This window comes from Bufo bufo, chromosome 2, assembly GCF_905171765.1.
Source record: "Bufo bufo chromosome 2, aBufBuf1.1, whole genome shotgun sequence".
Taxonomy (NCBI): domain Eukaryota; kingdom Metazoa; phylum Chordata; class Amphibia; order Anura; family Bufonidae; genus Bufo; species Bufo bufo.
Window position 1 is genome coordinate 445,020,942 of NC_053390.1, and position 21,395 is coordinate 445,042,336.

Here is a 21,395-nt window from a genome sequence, read left to right on the forward strand (position 1 = left end):
TTCAATGGGGCTGCAAAAGATGCGGTGTGCAGTCCGCATCCGTATGTCTATTCTGCTGTGCCCTGGAAAAAAATAGAACATGTCCTATTATGGACAAGGATAGGACATTTCTATAGAGGGCAGGACCTTCCATTCCTCAAAATGTGGAACAGACGTGGCCGGTATCTGTCTCTTGCAAACCGGCAAAACGGCAATGGCCGTGTGCATGAGCCCTACGTAAGTGTCAACTGTTTCTGGTAACTCCCATTCACTGGGTAACATCCGAGCACAGCCCTCTGTAATTCATCCACATATTAAATGCCAACATGGTTTTCTTATTATAGGTGTCCTATCATGTAGACCAGGGATCAGCAACCTCCGGCACTCCAGATGTTCTGAAACTACAACTCCCAGAATGCTCTATTAACTTCTATGTGAGTTGTCAGAGCAGCCGACCATGTTTGCATGCTGGGAGTTGTAGTTTCACAGCAGCTGGAGTGCCGAAGGTTGCTGATCCCTGATGTAGAGTATACTGAAATGAAAAAATGGGTTTTACTGGTCTATACCTGACGAGTGGTTGGTATACTGAGATTCAGTCCCTCGACGGATATATTTACAGCAATGCTTATTCCTGCAAAACGAAGATTACTTCGACCCAAGATTGAAGCTAGAGATTTATTAGGCACCTTTGAAGAAAGAAAAAAAAAATTGAATAAGACATGTTAAATATTGCCAGCATTTCTCATCTAGATGATGTTCATCAAACCTTTAGTTGTGATCAATAGAAAGCAAAATATTAAACCCACCTTCTTCTTCCAGGTCCCTCGCACACCAGGAACAGCCTCATAAAGTCTGTTGATGGCTTCTCTGTGACATAAAAATAAGCACAAATTTTTAAATCTAATCCTATCAATAACAAAAAGTAAGTATAAAAAGAATCATAATGGTTTTTATTCAGCATAACGTTATTGTGCTGTAAATAATCAGGCATATGTTTACACACAGTGGTTATATAGCTTGTTTTTAAGGTTGCAGCATGGTGGTCATATGTGGTACTTTTTTTTTTGCTTTAAAATTCTGCAAAAGTCTGCATAAGGCCTCATGCACACGGTCATGGCGCCGCTGCACTACAGTAATACACTCGTATAGATCATACCAGTGTATTACTGTAGTGCAGCGGCGGCATGAAGCGCACGGCGTCATAGCAACCAATGACGCAGTGCGCTCCTGCTGTCAGCAGGAATTCCGGCCGGGTTACCACGGACCGCTCTCGGCCGTGGAACATGGCCATGTGCATGAGGCCTAATGCAAATAGTCTTAAAGGGATTCTGTGACCTGGATTTTAGTGACAGATCTTTTAACATCATCACATCAGTCTGCTCGTTTTGTATTAAAATATACTAGTATTACTACCCTAAGTGTTGTCATTTGTCTAGAAAATCGCTTTTACTAATATGTTAATTACCCGAGTAAGGAGCCCAAGGGGCTGTCCCTCCAGCCGTGGGTGCCCAGACACGCCCCTTCTCCTGGAACCCAGCACCGCCCCACTGCTAATTTATTCACTCCTCATCGCCGGACGTAATGCGTTTGCTGAGCCATAATCTCGCACATGCGCCATGGATACACATGTCAGCGCATGGAATCGGTCTCACAGGACGCACTGCACATGCGTCAGCCAGCAATGAGGAGTGAATAAATTAGCAGTGGGGCGGTGCTGGGCTCCAGGAGAAGGGGCACGGCTGGGCTCCAACGGCCAGAGGGACAGCCCCTTTGGCTCCTTACTCAGGTAATTACCATATTAATGACATAGTAATACTATTATATTTTAATACAAAACGAGAAGACTGATGTGATGATGTTAAAATCTCTATCACTAAAATCCAGGTGACAGAATCCCTTTAACCCCTTAAGGACCGGGCTCATTTTCACCTTAAGGCCATTGTTAGCAAATCTGACATGTGTCACTTTATGTGGTAATAACTTTAAAACGCTTTTATTTATCCAGGCCATACTGAAATTGTTTTCTCGTCACATATTGTACTTCATGACAGTGGTAAAATTGAGTCAAAAAATGTCACTTTTATTTATAAAAAAAATACCAAATTTACCAACAATTTAGAAAAATTTCCAAATTTCAATTTCTCTGCTTTTATAATAGATAGTAATAACTCCAAAAATAGTTATTACTTTACATTCCCCATATGTCTACTTCATGTTTGGATCATTTTGTGAATGCCATTTTATTTTTTGGGGATGTTAGAAGGCTTAGTTTTGAAGCAAATCTTGAAATTTTTCATAAAATTTCCAAAACCCACTTTTCAGGGACCAGTTCAGTTATGAAGTCATTTTGTGAGGCTTACATAATAGAAACTACACCCCTCAAGGTATTCAAAACAGATTTTACAAACTTTGTTAACTCTTTAGGTGTACACTAACAAAGCAAGAGTTAACAGCCAAACAAAACTCAATATTTATTGACCTGATTCTGTAGTTTACAGAAACACCCCATATGTGGTCGCAAACTGCTGTACGAGCACACGGCATTGTGCAGAAGGAAAGGAACGCCATATGGTTTTTGGAAAGCAGATTTCACTGGGATAATTTTAAGCTGCCATGTCACATTTGAAGACCCCCTGATGCATCCCTAGAGTGGAAACTAAAAAAAGTAACCCCATTTTAGAAACTATGGGATAAGGTGGCAGTTTTGTTGCTACTATTTTAGGGTACATATGATTTTTGGTTGCTCTATATTACACTTTTTAAATAGCTGTTTTGGCACTGTTTTTATTTTTTGTTATTTACAAAGCTCATCTGACAGGTTAGATCAAATGGTATTTTTATAGAGCAGGTTGTTATGGACGCGAAAATACCAAATATGACCAAATTTTTTAGTGTCTCCATATTCTGAAAGCCATATATTTTTATTTTTTTTGGGCGACTATCATATGTAAGGGCTCATTTTTTTGAGTATGAGATGACACTATTGATTGATACTATTTTAGGGTGCATATGACTTTTTGATCGCTTGCTATTACACTTTTTGTGATGTAAGGTGACAAAAAATTGCTTTTTTGACACACTTTTTAGATTATTTTTTTTACGGTGTTCACCTGAGGGGTTAGGTCATATGATATTTTTATACAGAAGGTTATTACAGATGCAGCGTTACCAAATATGTATACTTTTTTACATTTATTTAAGTTTTACACAATAACAGCATTTTTGAATTTAAAAAAAATCATGTTTTAATGTCTCCATACTCTGAGAGTCATATATTTTTTTTAGGTAGAGTCAAATTTTTTGCGAGATGAGATGATTGTTTGATTGGTATGATTTTGGGGTGTGTATGACTTTTTGATCGCTTGCTATTACACTTTTTGTGATGTAAGGTGACAAAAAATAGCTTTTTTTTTTACACCGTTTTTTTTTACGGTGTTCACCTGAGGGGTTAATTTATGTGATATTTTTATACAGCAGGGTCTTACGGATACGACGATACCTTATATGTATACTTTTTTCATTTATTTAAGTTTTACACAATAGCTTTTTTTATTTTAAAAAATCATGTTTTAGTGTCTCCATATTCTGAGAGCCATAGTTTTTTTTTTTTATATACGATTGTTTTAGGTATGGTCTCATTATTTGCAGGATGAGATGATGGTTTGATTGGTACGATTTTGTGGAGCGTATGACTTTTTAATCGCTTGCTATGACACTTTTTGTGATGTAAGGTGCCAAAAAATGGCCTTTACACCTTTTTTTTTTTTTATGGTGTTAACCTGAGGGTTTAGGTCATGTGATATTTTTATACAGAAGGTTCTTACGGACAGCGATACCTAATATATATACTTTCTTTTATTTAAGTTTTACACAATAATATAATTTTTGAAACAAAAAAAAAATCATGTTTTAGTGTCTCCATAGTCTAAGAGCCATAGTTTTTTTTATTTTTAGGGTGATTGTATTAGGTAGGGTATCATGAGATTTTTTATACGATTGTTTTAGGTATGGTCTCATTATTTGCAGGATGAGATGATGGTTTTATTGGCACTATTTTGGGGTACATACGCCTTTTTGATCGCTTGCTATTACACTTTTTGTGATGTAAGGTGACGAAAAATTGCTTTTTTGACACCGTTTATATTTTATCTTTTTTACGGTGTTCACCTGAGGGGTTAGGTCATGTGGTATTTTTATAGAGCAGGTTCTTACGGACGCGGCGATACCTAATATGTCTACTTTCTTTCTTTTTTTTTACATTTAACACAATAAAAGCATTTTTGAAACAAAAGTTTTAGTATCTCCATATTCTGAGCCATATTTTTTTTATTTTTTGGGCGATTGTCTTAGGTAGGGGCTCATTTTTTGCGGGATGAGGTGCCGGTTAGATTGGTATTATTTTGGGTGGCATACGCCTTTTTGATCGATTGGTGTTGCACTTTTAGTTGTAAGGTGACAAAAGAATGGATTTTTTAGCACAGTTTCTATTTTATTTTTTTGACGGTGTTCACCTGAGGGGTTAGGTCATGTGATATTTTTATAGAGCTGGTCGATACGGAAGCGGTGATACCTAATATGTCTACTTTTCTTTTTTTTCCCTATTTTTAAAAAATTTTTTACTTTATTTTGGGAAAATGCTGCTTTTTTTTTACTTGAAACTTTTTATTTTTTTATTATAAAAAAACACTTATTTCACTTTTTATTACTTTTTATATTTGTCCCACTGTGGGACTTCACCTTTTCAGGGTTTTATCCCTGTTTTAATTCAGTACAATACATTCTGTATTGTACTGAATTGAACTGTCAGCGTCTTACACAGTCTGATCCGTGCTGCTGATCGCATCACCGCACATGGGGGGAGAATTGCTCCTGGGGCGCAAAGTACCAGCCATTTAGGGCGAGCATTTCATCCTGGGTCCTTAAATATATTAAAACTTCATTTTTCACAGCAATGGGGGCACATATAAACATGGCACCAACACAGATGCTTTTATCTGTCAATCACACATGTAACAGATCAGCCAGTTTCATAGGTACAAACCTGCTGACAGATGTCCTTTAAAGCCCAATTATACAGACAGAGTAAGCAGTTCATTCATTCCTGAAAATTGCCTGTTCCTTCTCAATAATCACCCCAGTTTTCAACCTTAGGAGAGGGACCTTTACTCTCTCAGAAGTTCCCGATAACTGCCTGCTCCTTCCCAATAATCACCTCAGTTTTTAGCCCTTGTAGAGCCTTTACTCTCCCTGCAGTGGCCGGGTTTGAAAGTCAATGGGGGACGGATCAGTTTTCTATTGTGACAGATTGTGTCGTCAGAGAAAACGGATCCATCATGACCCACAGTGCAAGTCAATGGGGACGGATCAGTTTTGCTCCGCATCCCAGGATCGAAAGCATGCAGCGGTTTGCTCTCCAGTATGAGAAAGGAACGGAATACATTTTAGAGCATTCCGTTCTGTTCAGTTAAGTTTTGTCCCCAATGACAATGAATGGGGACAAAACGGTAGCGTTTTTTTTCCGGTATTGAGACCCTATGACGGATCTCAATACCAGAAAATATTAACACCAGTGTGAAAGTAGCCTTAGTAAAAACTGATACCTATCTGCAGACAACTAGGTGGTCTGACTGATCTACTTTTATAAAGTTTCTAACTGATCTAGAACTAAAAGTTTTTTAGTATGATTTGGCTGTGCATTAAGTCTTTCCAAAATTCTGTGCAAATACAGTGCAACAACAGTGGAAACAGGACATTTCATATACAATGCAATTCAAAATTATAAAACAGCACAAGTGCACACAACGACATAAATCACAGTGCAAGTTAACCCTTCAAAGTGCAGTAAAGTAGTGAATTGATGGCTTTGCATAGCAGCAATAGAGGCAAATGTCCAGACTCCAAAGTGCCCCTGCTCCTAGGTACCACATCCCCATCTCCCCCTCTTAAAATTGCTAAAACACTAGCAGAAAGTTAGCACATAAATGTAGAATCAGCCTACACAAAGGACTGTCATGGAGATACATGATGGTAGGATTTTTTTTAATGATGGCTAAGTGGCTTGTTTAAAAAAAAAAAAAAATTTATTAGAAGCATAATAAAAGCATCAAAACCAATAACATGTCAAAGCATATGGCAGGCAAGTACATGTTATTTTTATTACCAACCTTGTCACTTGGGTTCTTGTATTAAAATCCAGAGACCTCATGGAACGTAGAACTTCAATGCATCCCATGTACTAAAAGGTAACACATGAAACAACAGAACTTGAAGCCTTTTCAGATGGAAAGACACACTTTTTAATATCTTTCTTAAAGGATGGCGTATGATCGCTTAAAGCTATAGACCAAAGCTCATGACTTTGCGCTGCAATATCAGACACAGTATAGCAACTCAATTTCTGTAAACCTTAAGGGGTTTGTCTGACCCAAGCGCAATTTTAGATAAGGCCCTAAAAGTGATTAGCATAAAGAAAGAAAAGTCACTCAGCTATTCGAAGGTGTTCCATTCCAGCACCAATGGTCCTGTACCCTCTGCTTCTCCTATGGACCGGAAGTATTATGTCCCATCCCTCATTGCGTGCACTGCTGTAGTAATTCACTGGACTCAGTGGCCATATGCCGCTTGGGGACACCTCATGGAGGAGGGAATTGCTTCAACAGTGCAAATGATAATGGCCAGGAAATCACAATTGTGGTCCACAAGGGACCAGCAAGTAGTTTTTTTAAGCTAATAACTGTCAGGGCCATGAAAATGAGTGAGCATTGTGGTTCAATAGGTGGAGTGGCTTAAAGGGCTTGTGTTATCTCAAGCATTGGTGGCATATCGCTAGGAAATTCCACCAATGTCAGAAAGTTGCAGGTCCCACCCCTTGGACTCACTGAGGTTGTCGAAAATAACTGAGCGGCACTCTCAGCAATTTTCAGAAGTTTGAGAAATGAATTGAAAGTGTTCTGCGCAAGTGCGGCCACCGCTCTATTCACTTGTATGGGGCCGACAGAAATAGCTGAGTAAGCACTGTTTTCAGCAGTCCTATAAATTGAATAGAGGGTGGCCACCCATGCGCTGTCCGATCTCCTTCACTTTGCATGCGCTGTTCTAGAGATAGGTGCGGGTCCCGGAGGTGGGACCCATACCTATCAGACATTGGTGACATATCCTAGTGTACGAGGCGAAACATCCCCTTTAAGTTGTGATACTGTGCACCAGAATGCAACTATAAGGTGATATGAATTTAGACTAGACTGTCTAAAGATACACCAGACTTATCATCCAGCATTAGCCACTGTAATAAGTTAGGTGCTTCTTTATGCTCTCTAGTCTAAGTTTACCTTTCTTAGGTATTATTAAATTAGCACTAAGCAAATATGGAGTAAAATGCACAAGCACAAATTCAATGAGTGAGAATTAGGCTATGTTTACTGTATCCAGCGGAGCCACGCACTGCCAGATTCCCATTGACTATAATGGCATCCAAGGGTGATCCGGCATAAAGGATTAAAGTTATGCCCCCTGAGAGCCCCATTACAGTAAGAAAGATCACTTAGTGCTAATCTTAGAATAGTGCTGCCCTCTTAGTTGCCCCTCACAATAGTGCTGCCCTCTCTGTGTGTTCCCTTACAGTAGTGCTGCCTCGTTAGTGCCCCCACACAATAGTGCTGCCCACTCACTGCCCCTCTTACAGTAGTTCTGCCCTCTCAAAATATTGCTATTCCATAGTTCTCCCCTTACAGCAGTGCAGTCCCCGTAGGTTAAATAACATATAAAAGTAACACTTATCTAGCCTTGTTCCCCCAATGAAGCACAATGGAGCACAGCCTGTGCAGCCTCCTGCCCAGCAGGTGTGATGACATCACTAAATCTCGCCTACCTGCTGGGAAGGACACAGGCCACAGTGGTACGGCTCCCTGCTTCACTATTGTATTCAACTGTATCTGAACCTGAGGATGCAGATACTGTTGAAATTCCGCAGCCTTCCCGGGACCGCCAGACAGCCACCTGAAAACTGGGACTGTCCTGCTGGATCCGGGACAGTTTTAAAATACTGTATGATGTCAGACAATTTTCTTGTCAGTTGTCTCTGTGCACTAATAAACCTCATCTCATTAGACCCAATAAAATGTATCATCTGTTAATCTCTTTTGTTTGTATTTCACACTACACTCTAGTACTGTGTTGGCTGACCTCCGGCACTCCCGCTGTGGTAAAACTACAACTCCTAAGATGTACACTTGCTTGGCTGTTCTCAGAACTCCATAGAAATGAATGGAACATGCTGGGAGTTGTATTTTCACCACAGCTGGATTGCTGGAGGCTAGCCATCACTGCTCTGGTATGTACTTGATTCTCTTATTGTAACTGGGAGCAAGATGTTGGAGCCATTGTTAGCCATTCTGGCACTGTGACGCAATCAAGTCACTAAGGCCAGCCATACTGTTGGCCGAATAGCTATCTCTCCCATACAGATGCAGGCTCAGCTTGGCCAATCGTGCCTGTATAGTAAATGGAGAGAAAGCCACTGACAGGTCAACTGTCCGATTCCTTATCTACCTCAACATCTGCTGGCGGGGCAGTCGAGAGGCCCCATACACATTAGATGACCATTCTCGGCAGAATTATTGGGTTCGGCCGATACACATCTAATAAGCATGACCGGCTTAAAGCGGCTTTCTGGTTATATTGACTTTTCAGCAAGTGCCCGCAGCCTGCCTCCTGAAACAGAAGATTCATACTTACCTGCTCCACGCAGGTCTGGTCCTCCACGCTGCCGCTGTTGTCTCTATTTTCCAGTCCCTCCACTGTTTACATCCAGTAGTGCACGGGCATGGTCACATGCACCTCTCCAGCCAATCACTGGCTTCAGCGGTGATGTGTTGCTTGTGGCCACATCACCTCAGAAGCCAGTTACTTGCTGGAGCAGTGCATGTGACTATGCCCATGCACCAATCACTGCGCAAGGTGCACCACAATGATATGCAACTGACAACACTGGCTAATCCCTCAGCCTTATCATCTCTCCCACTACCTGAGTGATTTCACTATGGAGGTATGTAGGAGTTTGGCTGTAAGTTGGATCTTATCACCTTTCAGACCATGTTCACACACCGTAGGTAGTCTAGTGGTAGGAACCCATGCCACACTGAGATACCTTGACAGTGGTGCAAAAGGGCTCTGATGTGTTCCTGACAGGAATTCATTGGCTAAAGTCTCAGTTCTTAACATCAGCCTGAGGGATTAGCCAGTGTTGTCAGTTGCATATCATTGTGGTGCACCTTTCGCAGTGATTTATGTATTTTTATATTTGCATCCACACATTATCCCATCTTGTGTAGGATGCCTTTATGGTGCATGTGGTCCGCTGCCAACATCCTCCATTGTATGCATTCTTGCTGGGGATTGCCGTTAGCAATGGATCACATGCGGAGGAATTGCTCCCCCGATTATAAACACGCCACAGTGTTTGGGGTTTTTGAGCATTTCCTCCCATTTAGGCCACTTTATTTCAGTTATGCCCATTCACCTCAAAAAGAAAACCGTACGAGGACTGGAAGATGAAGGCAGTAGAGGCAGCAAGGGGGACCAGAGCGGCGTGGAGCAGGTAAGTACAGATCTTATGTTTCATCAGGTAGGCTGCGGGCACTTGCATAAAAATCATTATAACCGGAAAACTCCTTTTTGTCCTACAAGGATTGTGTATTTATGATGGGTGGGACAATTTTTTATACTGATATATTATCAGTCACAAAGCCAAAACAAATATATTAAGCTTTATTTCTGTAGACGCTGTGTTCACCTCATTCCACATTAAAGCAATTGGAAGAATAATCAGGATCCTTATTGTTGAAGGGATTGTGCAGGTTTAAAAAAACCATGGCTTAATCACCCTGAAACAGCTGTATGCAGATGAGATGCTGGCTTATTTAATATCCGAGTCATGTCTCAAGGCCTATTGAAAGGGTCGAACATTGACTTATAGGATAGCTGCCTTAAATCTGGTGGCATTAGAGGCAGAGCTTGTTAAAACCTCATTTGCAACCCTTTCTTGCTTCCAGAAACAGCACCACACCTGTCCGTCCATAAGTAACTTGGCTGACTAGTTGTGAGGTCACAACTGCTTATCTAAAGAAATCACAGCTTATTTAACTAAACCCCATTTGTGATGTCACACTAGCTTAGCTGACCGAAAAACTTGTGATGTCACAGCAGTTACCTGTAAAACTGACTTGATATGTCACTGTTTCTTAAGTGATACACACTTGTCTGAAAACCACTTGTGACATCACTGAGGTATACCTCACAAACAGTTGTGCTGTCACTGCAAATACCTTGCTAAAACCCACTTGTGATGTCACAAGAGCACACCTGACTGAAAGGGGTGATGTCACAGCGGTTTACCAGACAGAATCACAGTTGTGAAGACACAACTGTTTACCTGAAACTTACTTAGTGTAGGTTACCCAAAAGGAAGACACCAACAACAGGGTGCCCCTGTACAAGAACTGTTTAAGCTCTCTTTAATCTCCAACCGCCATTAGAATTCATGGCTCACTAAAATACTGTTACTTAAAGACCAATAATTGTGAAGCATGGATAGGATTCATTGGAGCTCCAAACATGTGATCTCGTAGAACTACTATTATTATTGTTAAAGCAGCAGTAGCACAAGTTGCATATACAATGCATTTGAAAATTCTTCTGACCCTTTCACTTTTTTCACATTTTGTTATGTTGCGGCATTGTATTAAAATAAAAAATAAAGTTTTCCCCCATCATTCTGCACTGAATTTAACCTTAATAAAAAAAAAATTTGAAAACAGAATTTTTGAAATGTTTGCAAATTTATTAAAAAGGAAAAATTTTGCATGGACAGAATTATTCAGACCCTTTGTTATGACACTTGAAATTTAGCTCTAGAGGCCTCCCATTTCACTTGAACATCTTGTTTCTACACCTTGATTGGAGTCCATCTGTGGTAAAGTTAGTTGATTGGACATGATTTGGAAAGACACACCACTGTATATATAAGATGTCACAGCTGACAATGCATATCAGAGGAGGAAAGAACTGGCTGTAGAGCTCAGAGACAGGATTGTGTGGAGGCACAGATCTGGAGAAGGGTATAAACAATTCTGCTGCACTGAAAGTTCCAAAGAGCACAGTGACCTCCATAATCCTGAAATGGAAGAAGTTTGGAACAACCAGAACTCTTCCTAGAGCTGGCTGCCTCACCAAACTAAGTAATCTGGGGAGAAGGGTCTTGGTAAGTAAGGTGACTAAGAACCCAATGGTCACTCTGGTTGAGCTGCAAAGATCCTATGTGCAATGGGAGAAACTTCCAGAAGGTAAACCATTATTGCAGATCTGGGCTTTATAGCAGAGTGGCCAGTAAAATGCCTCTTCTCATAAAAAAAAGCCCGTCTGGAGTTTGCAAAAAAGCATCTGAATGACCATCAGACTTCTCTGGTATGATGAAAACAAATTTGAACTTTTTGGCCTCAATTTTAATTCTAAGCATCATGTCTATAGGAAACCAGGCACTGCTCATCACCTGCCCAATACCATCCCTACAGTAATGAATGGTGGTGGCACCATCATGCAGTGGGTGTGTTTTTCAGAGGCTGGAACAGGGAGACTGGTCAGGGTTGAGGGAAAGCTGAATAGAGCAAAGTACAGAGATATTCTTAATGAAAACCTGATCCAGAGTGCTCTGAACCTCAGAGTTGGCCAAAGGTTCACCTCCCAACAAGAAAATGACTTAAGCACACAGCCAAGACAACATAGGTGTGGCTTAGGGACAACTCTGTGAGTGCCCTTGAATGGCCCAGCCAGAGCCCTGAATACAATAATACATCACTGGACACTCTATCCAGTCAGTGCTGGTACACGCCTACAACTGGTTAACACCCCTCTGTACCCTTACTGCAGGTAAGGGTACAGGTCATCTTTAAGGCTATAATCACTGCCAAAAGTGTTTAAAATAAGTCCTGAGTAAAGGGTCTGAATACTTATGTCAATGCAATATTTTAGTTTTCCTTTTCAGTAAATTAGCAAAGATTTCAAACATTCTGTGTTCACTTACTTATTATTATGTGTTGAGTGCAGAATAATGGAGAAGAACTTTTTTTTAGCAAGGCCGCAAAATCGTTTCTGAATGGTACATGAATCTCCATTCTTGTTGCTAATATGAAAAATCATAGTTCATATTTCAGTTTAGAAACTTTTATTATGCACCCAATTATAAGTTAGTGGGGTGTATTTCGTGCCCCTGGTTTCTATCAGCTGTCAGATATGGCACTGACACAGATTCCATTACGAATGAAATTCATGATGCAGATGTTACCAGGGGCTTTACTGTGATTTTCATGGGCCTCCATGATTAAGACTATCAAACTGACATTTCCATATCAACACTAACATCAACAAATTGTTGGGGTCTTCAGCACAATCTTCAGAAGGCATTAGGACAGAATCGAAAATTGTCTGTGGATTGCCAAAAACATACCTACCGTGGTCCTACTGTGGACCCACCAAGTGGCAGATTATCAACTAAATTACAATTATTCTTGTATGCTACTATTTTTGTTGTGTGACAGATTACTAGTGATTGGCCACTTTAACTTAATTTTTTTGCCAAATGTGGTGGCACATAAAGTCTCTTACTTAATATAGTTATAAGAAGATGTGCACCTATATCTTGATTTGTATAATGTTGCCCAATTGTTTAGTCCAATATTCATCACTGACTTTAGGGCACTCTGATCCCAACATGGCTATGCACAGTATTCTTCATTTGAGGCCACTGATGGACTGATCTGATCACATGCCCCTCCATTGTGGTCATTTTGGGATTAGAGCACTCCCACAGTCAGTGATGAACACGAGACTAAGCAAGGGGGTGGCGCTATACAAATCAAGACATCCATACAGATTGTCTGATTTATTAGTAAACGAGTGTGTGTTATGTGTTGGAAAAATAAAGATAATGTGGCCAACCGCTTTAAAGGGGTTGTGTGCTTTTTACTATTGATGACCTATCCTCAGGATAGGTCATCAATATCAGATTGGCAGGGGTCCAACTCCTAGCACCCCAACCAATCAGCTGTTTGAAGAGAAAGCAGCGCTGCCTTCTCTGCTCTGTTTTTTGTCATTAAAAGTATGGAGTCCTGAGGATAGGTCATCAATAGTAAAAAGCAGACGACCCCTTCAAGGTTCTAAACTAGAGGAATTTTTCTGTACCATGATCCCCCAGTAATTAATACAATCTTTTTACCCAAAAGCTGCATTTACATGCAGCAATCATCTCCTCTGTATGGGGATGAGTAGTCAACGTCCCATACAGATTCATTGTTTTTAGGCAGCAGATCCCAGTTTATCCCTAATGCCAGGGATTTTGGTGTCCACATCATCTATGCTTTCGCCTGAAGAACAATAGTTTCCTCATTCATCGGGTGATTGGAGGGACCTTTACATGCGGCAGTTATCAAAAAGAGCATTCTTATGAATGACCCTTCCTGATAATTACCCCAATTTTTGGCCAGTGTAAAGCAGCGTTTTCCGGAATTTGTGTAAAATTCTAAATGCACTCCGCCTAATGAACATGAAATAAGATTAAAGTTATTGATATAAAAAATACTAGAAATGCAGATGGAAAACATAATATGCATATTGATAAAGGCCTGCCCCACCATGGTCTCCTTGTCAGTGTATTCAATTAAAAAGCAACAGAATGAGTATTTCACTTCCTAATAGATGTATAGTTATGAGGTTTTTTTTTTGGAATTTTCTAGATCTCCATGCTTAGAAGGTAGCCTGACCTTCCCTCTTAAGGGCAATGATAGACATGTGTAAAACAGACGTGGATGACGGGGGAGGCCCCATGTGACTTCTAAGTGATGTGTGCATTTGTGTCTCCAGATGATCTCATCCTATTAGCTTGCCATATATGATGAGTACATAAAACATGTGATGACACATTGATTAGCTCATTATTAAATTGAAAAGAATAGTCCTTTATGAAAAGGACAGAGTAAGCAGATCCTATGACATACAATACATTAATGGTTAATGGAAATTTGCAAGTTAGTGCAAATATTATTTCTAATCCTGTTCTAAAATCAAAAAGATAACATTGCAGCTCATTTTATATTCCTCAGACCTCATCCTATTACATCATCTCTATGGTATCCATATTTCTGCATCTTGGTCTCGTCTTGTAATGAAATTGATCTAATTTAGCAGCAAATTTGAAAATCTCCAGAAGGTATGTCAGAAGGAGAACACCCTTCTGGTTTAGCTCATTAACAGACATAATGAGAAAAGTAACAAAGGGGATCCAATGAAAATGTCCACTTATGTTATCATGTACATGACATGAAGCTGCCAAGATCAGAAGAGATCTATTAGTACAGAACTGATAGGGAGCAAGTGAATTCTGTAAATGTATTGATGCCATCGGTCAACCTCTGCAAATATCCTGGAAATATCCTAAAATAATTCTGACATTGAGCAATCTTATAGATTATACTAAAGAATATATTAATAATAAGTAATACATAATTTTAAGGCCACACACTAAAATTGATATGGTGTTGTCAGTGGTATGGTTGGTGATGCTGGGAGGACTATGTAAAAATAAAAGCTGTTCTAGAATGTAATATGGTTTCACCAGCCCTTCCTTAGCTCCTTCAAAACAAAGAAGCCATCGTCCAATCGGCGCACAGCAAAACAAAGGCGAAAAACATTGCATCAGCACTTTTACAAATCAGCACTAAGGAAGCCAAGAACTATCCAATTAGGTAGCAGAACATAACACTGCGCAGTGCTCTCGCAGTGCTGAGCCATTAAAGGGAAATGCACAGATATGAATGTTGTGGGACATAGGGCGTATCATTTAAAGTGTTTAGGGCCTTCAGGATGGAATAAGTTAATGTGATATTGGCCATCGTAACGAAGTGCAATCTTTCTAGCTGTATATCACCACCTTTGTCTTAGGTTTTACTTACCTAATTTAGATGAATGGCCTTCAGTCTCAAGTTTATTGTTCCCTATACCTATTTTGTCACATTAATGCATCCGTTTTACTCTCAGAAAGCCCCACCCTATATGTTTATTCATGTTCCTTCTTTCTACTTATTTGAACCTTGGTTCATTGTATTACCACTTACCCTCACAATATAAGATACTCCAGGTCCTTGCAATCGATCATCAGGATGAAGCCATCCCTGAGCTGGTTTGCTGATCAAAGTCCCTTTACGAGTCCATTCTTCCCCTGGCAATTTATATGTTTCTGTCCGAGAAGCTTTTCTGCCTCCTCCTCCTGCTCCTCCTCGCAACCGGTTTATCACCTGCAGAGTACAAGGTGTCGAACAAACAGGATCACAGGCTCCAAATACTGATCCTAGGCCCCCAGAAGCTCCTGACTTTTCCAGGGACAGATCCTTGCTAGCACTAGATGGGGATCGGCTGAGGAAAGCTGCAGGACTTGAGAATTTCCATTGTCCCATCCTGGGTATCATCATGCAGAAGGTTGTAGCTACATCCTGCTCTTCTGGGCATTGAGGTTCTGAGAATGGTTGACCCAATGATGAAGATGTGCTTTGTGTACCAGGATCCACTTGTCCACTCATAGCTCCGGCTGGCAGAGTTGTCTGTTCCTCTGATGAAGTTACAGACTCATTGCGAAAGCGTCCATACTTGGAGTCAGCCAGCATGCCGTGTGCTGGGATCCATCCAGAGCTTTCAGAGTGATAGCTTCTCTCTCTCTCATTCCCTCCTCCTGTTCTTCTCTTCTCCCTCGGGAGGATCCACTCTCACAAGATGATGTCATTCTTATATTACTCATGTGCCCCCACCGCATGCAACATCCCAGCTCAGGTCAGCAGAACCTGCCATAGTATCAACACATCCCCCACCCTTTAAAACAAACCCATACATATCAGGATTGTTAATAAAAAAGAAACTTAAAAGATTTACATTATACAGATTATAATATAATGCCTTATGTCATGTACTATAGTAAAGTCTTTGTTTATCTTGTGAATGCCTTGCCCTTCTCTCCTGGAAGGTTTCTAAGCAACCAGAATCTCCAGAAAACAAGGTTTTACATATTCTGGGCTCCAAAAACTGCATACCAGGAAGGACTGGCAACTATGATGCTTCTGTAAATTATCTCATATTTTATAGTTCACGTTACATTGAATGTTCTGCTCTACAAATGTCTGGAGTATACAATAATCTCTGTGAAGTATGAGAAGGTGAATGTATTTCTCATTTTATGTGTTTTTACATGTATCAGGAGGCTATAAAATACATGTATCAGCAGGATATAGAATATGCAGGTATCTATATAAAATGGCCTGATAAAGTGGTACTTAAGAAATATATGTGAAGACCTGTCTATGTATAAATGTTACTTGAATAAATATTGTCACTTTGAAATTGAGTGCTGCCCCTCATTTTTTATATGTGGCATGACACATACTAATATACTCAAAAAGGCCTACTACAAAAAAAAAACATTCTGGCCAAAAATCAGGAGCGGATTTACTTAGGTATGTAGAACACACAAACTCAGAAGTAGATATGATGTTCACTGCAAAATACCTCTCAAGTTTCTCATTTCAGGAACCAGAATGTTATGCTTCTATCTCAAAAGTGTGAACCGCTACTGGCACTGGACCATCAAGGGGAGTCATCAACAGCAAAGTTGACTATGGCGAGGTTGGGGGAGCAATTAGTTTTATGAGCTTGCATGATGTGAATGTGTCACATGTATGCGTAAATGTCAAATGTGCACATGTGAAAAGCTTGGAACAGAAATCTGAAAAAATATAACATTGGGTGAACTTGATGACCTTTAGAAGGGCTTTACACTCATCGTATAGCTGTTAAAAGGTTTGTCTCACCGTAAAATCTATCTATATTCCTTATCAGGGCATATGGATATCATAGAACGGTGTCCCCATGATGAATTATCCTCTGGCCTTATGCACCACCAATACAGCATAATGCCCCCAACACAATCTGGTGTTCCTTTTGTGTCTCCAAAATAAATACTCATCAAGTCCACTTTCCTATGAGGAATGGCTTGTCTGGCAGCTAGTCACAGCAGGTACGATGACGACACTACATCACGCCTGCCAGCATCAAACTCTGCATACTTTTAACCACAAGTGTCCCCTCTTCTGTGTATCAAACACAGCAAACATCTGACCACCGCTAGTCTCTCTTCCTTGCACTCCACTAACCTTTGCGGTACAACTTCCGATAATAGAATTCCTTGAAGTGCTTCATATTCTGCATCATTACAGACTGTTATAGAGAATTGTGTCATTTACTTGGATTGCAGACCTGATCACCAACATTGTTACACAACCTCTCACCTGGATGAATAGAGCACTAGGTTGAGATAGGCTTTAAAGCCATAAACTTTAGATAGCCGTTGGCCTTACTCTCAATGCCACCCCTCCACATACACATGTATGTCATCCAGAGGTCAAGAACAAATTTTGCCACTATGGAAAATTGTTCTACGTTTTCAAAGTATGTTTTCTGCATTACCACAAACTTGATATTTTTTTGTTTTCATTTTTTAAACTCATGTAATAACTACGTAATATACATCTGTCTTAAACTTTGAGCTAGGAATAGTATGGGTACGACCATATGGTCAGGTTTCTGCATGCAGTTTCAGAAGCCAAAATCAGGAGTCAATAATAAAAGGATAGATACTACAAAAGACAGATACAACTTCTCCTCTTTGTTTAATTCACTACTGGTTTTGGCTTCCAAAACTGCATGCATAAACCTGAACATGTAGCCATACCCTATAGGAAATAAAACACACACACGCATGCCTTCCTGTTCTACACTGTTTACATATCAGATTATCCACTGAGTTATATGCTTGTACCTGAACTGATTGTTAAATAAACTGTTCCAGGATGCAGCAGTGGAGGTGTGTCTATATGGCGTGAAGAGTAAATAATGGTTATGGAATGGAGACATATATTGCTAAACATACACTGTCCATCATTATGAACTTATGTATCTTTATGCCCTAATGCTGTGCAAACCTGTAAGGTAGAGAGAATTGGTTATGTTTCCTATGCATTTCACATGCAAATTGATTTTCTGGATGTTCCAGGGACATCTGATACTATTGCTGCTGCTGTTACATTTTGCAATTATTGCATACATGGAGACTGAGGTTGAAGTCAGCTGTGGTTCTGCCTATTAGGTTAATTCCCACATTACTAACATTTGAAACTTTGCATTATGAGAAATTCTAAGAATAGAAGAAATGAGAATTACTAGGGGTCATGTTTAACCAGTGCTTGAAGTGGGCCGGAACGCGGCGGTACTCAGTACCGCCACTTCCAAAAATTGCCCTGGAGAGTACCAGCACCTCTCCGTGCGCCCAGTACGTGGGTTTCCGCTACCGGAGCGCAGCGGAGAGCTGGCAGTATCTCCTCCCTAATGTCGTTGGCTGGGCAGCTAGTGGAGGGGGGCGGGTCGTTGCAGAGTACGGCTCAGGCTGGCGCAGGTAGGTGACGTCAACTCCTTCCCGCGCGCCTGTGACTGAGGAGCGATCAGTGCGGCGACCAGTGACTGGTCCTCCTTGGAGTCAGGAGTCGGACGGTGCAGCAAAGAACATCGACTTTGCTTTGGAATCCAACTTCTGAAGAGTACTGGTGAGTGACAGGCACCCCCCCTCCCCCCACACACATTAGTTCCTCTCTGTACCAGTACCCCCCCCCCCCCCTGGCAGGGGGGTACTGGTACAGAGAGGAATTAATGTGTGTGATGAGGGGGGGGGGGGGGTCTGATGTGCAGGGGGGTACTGGTACAGAGAGGAACGAATGTGCGGTGGTGGGGGGGGGGGTACTGGTACATAGAGGAACTAATATATATGTGTCTGATGGGTGGGTCTGATGTGTAGGGGGCCCCTGCACATCAGACCCCCCCATCACACACATATATATTAGTTCCTCTATGTACCAGGACCCCCCCCCCACCACCGCACATTCGTTCCTCTCTGTACCAGTACCCCCCTGCACATCAGACCCCCCCCCCCTCATCACACACATTAGTTCCTCTCTTTACCAGTACCCCCCCCCCACCACCACCACCACACATTAGTGCCTCTCTGTACCAGTACCCCTCTGCACATCAGACCCCCCATCACACACATATATATTAGTTCCTCTATGTACCAGTACCCCCCCCCCCACCACCGCACATTCGTTCCTCTCTGAACCAGTACCCCCCTGCACATCAGACCCCCCCCTCATCACACACACACACACACATTAATTCCTCTCTGTACCAGTACCCCCCTGGCAGGGGGGTACTGGTACAGAGAGGAATTAATGTGTGTGTGTGTGATGAGTGGGGGGGGGGGTCTGATGTGCAGGGGGGTACTGGTACAGAGAGGAACGAATGTGCGGTGGTGGGGGGGGTACTGTACTGGTACATAGAGGAACTAATATATATGTGTGTGATGGGGGGGTCTGATGTGCAGGGGGGGGGGAGCACCGGCGCCTAATAGAGTACCGGCACCTCTTTTGGCCCACTTAAAGCACTGTGTTTAACCCATTCCAGACACAGACACTTTTCACCTCCCTGACAATGTTGTAAATCTGACATGTGTCACTTTGTGGTAATAACTTTGGAATGGTTTTACTTATCAAAGTGATTATCAGTTTGTTTTCTTATGACAGATCTTACTTCATGTAAGGCTATTTTCACACTAGCGGCAAGGAACTCCGGTAGTTTTATTTGGCCGCCTCTCGGCATGTTTGCCGTGCTGCCTCCAGAACTCCGGCCTGCCCCCATTATAGTCAATGGGGCCGGAGCGGTAGACCAGGGGCACGCATGCAATAGCGGCAGCACGTATCCAACAGCCCGCCGGAACAGCCTACCGGTGTTCCTTGCCGCTAGTGTGAAAGTAGCTCTAGTGGAAAAATTTGGGTTGATATATTTAATCCTTAATTGTAAAAAAAATAAATCCAAAATTAACCGAAATTTTGGAAAAATTAGCAATTTTCCAAATTTCAATTTCTCTGCTTTTAAGACAGATAGTGATACGTCACAAAATAGTTACTAATTAACATAGTCTTTTGCATATCCATATGTCTACTTTATGCTGGCAATTTTTTTTTTGTTTGTTAGGCCCCATTCACATCTGCGTTGGAAGTTCATCAAAAATAATGGAGAGATAAGTCTTGCATGCAGGACTTTTTTTCTCTGCAAAAAAAAAAAAATCTCCCGAATGGATCCCATTATAGTCAATGGGATCTTTTAGGCTCCATTCCTGTCAGTTACATTCCAAATGCGGCACTTCTGTTATTTTTGTTTTTCTGCTCCTATAACGGAGCAGAAGAACCGAAATAGATAGCGCTGATATGAAAGCAGCCTTGGGAGGATTTCGGAAGTTATTTATTTTCCAGAAATCTGCAACTTTTCCCCACTCATGCCAGGTCTAAAAAAGTGGGCATGGAGGGGAAGGGGAACCTTTAGGTGTTCCACATGAATTAAAGAAAAATGGATGTGAAATTAAAATATTTCATTTTTTTCAGATTTTCCATTTTAATCCATTTGTTTCTGTAAAACAGCAAGGGTTAACAGCAAAACATTTGGCTTTTGGAGGGCAGATTTTGCTGTAATGGTTTTCAGGTGCCATGTCACATTCAAAAAAGACTACTACAGTGGAAATCCACAGAAAGTTACCCCATTTTGGAAACTAAACCCATCAAGGAATTCATATAGGGGTATAGTATCTGGCTAAACCACACAGGCGTTTTGTCCTGTTCTCACAACATGTACCCCCGGGGTCTGTATGCAGTTGAACAGGCAGATATCACCATTCTACTAGTTAATAAGATGAGACTTGTTTCTGTAGTCTGTGGTTTTTATTAACCGGCAGTAGAGAAGGTAAACTATAGGAAAATGAACATACAAGAACTGAGTATACAGTACAGTGTACACAAAACTTACACAAAAACATTAATTAATCCCTTACCGACGATGCTTTAGTAAGAGACACACAGTGAGTAGCTGCTCCTTCCATGAGGTGAAGAGAAAAGGAAGCAGGAGCCTGTCTCTTTCCCAGAAAGCACTGTGAGCAGGAAGTCAGGTGACCTAATGAATATGCATAACTTAACAAGGCAAAAGATGCACTTACAGATAAAGGTCACTAGATGGTGCTGAAGGCACACAAATGAACAGACTATGCAATAGTGAAGACAGCACACTCCCCGCTTGACATCAGCCGATGTCACTATTAGAGTCCTCAACAGATAACAGTAGGATTAGTTCGGAAGTAGATCTGATAAACAGTTTGGTCTCATTTTGTTTGAAAATCTTGACCTCAACTTTACGGACATGTCCGTCTTCACTTGGAAACACTTTAGTAATGA

The 21,395-nt window shown here is 41.1% G+C and overlaps 1 protein-coding gene across 1 annotated transcript in view; it reads right to left on the bottom strand.

The window, feature by feature from the left end:
• The window catches only part of SHC2 (SHC adaptor protein 2), an 87,894-nt gene extending 72,208 nt beyond the window's left edge, over nt 1–15,686 (bottom strand). The window contains exons 1-4 of the mRNA XM_040420397.1: nt 15,141–15,686; nt 6,144–6,214; nt 786–846; nt 546–665 (exon numbers count right to left, since the gene is read on the bottom strand). Of these exons, the coding sequence (XP_040276331.1) occupies nt 546–665; nt 786–846; nt 6,144–6,214; nt 15,141–15,686 (798 nt within the window). The remainder of the gene's footprint in view (nt 1–545; nt 666–785; nt 847–6,143; nt 6,215–15,140) is intronic.
• Between the last annotated feature and the right edge of the window lie 5,709 nt (nt 15,687–21,395).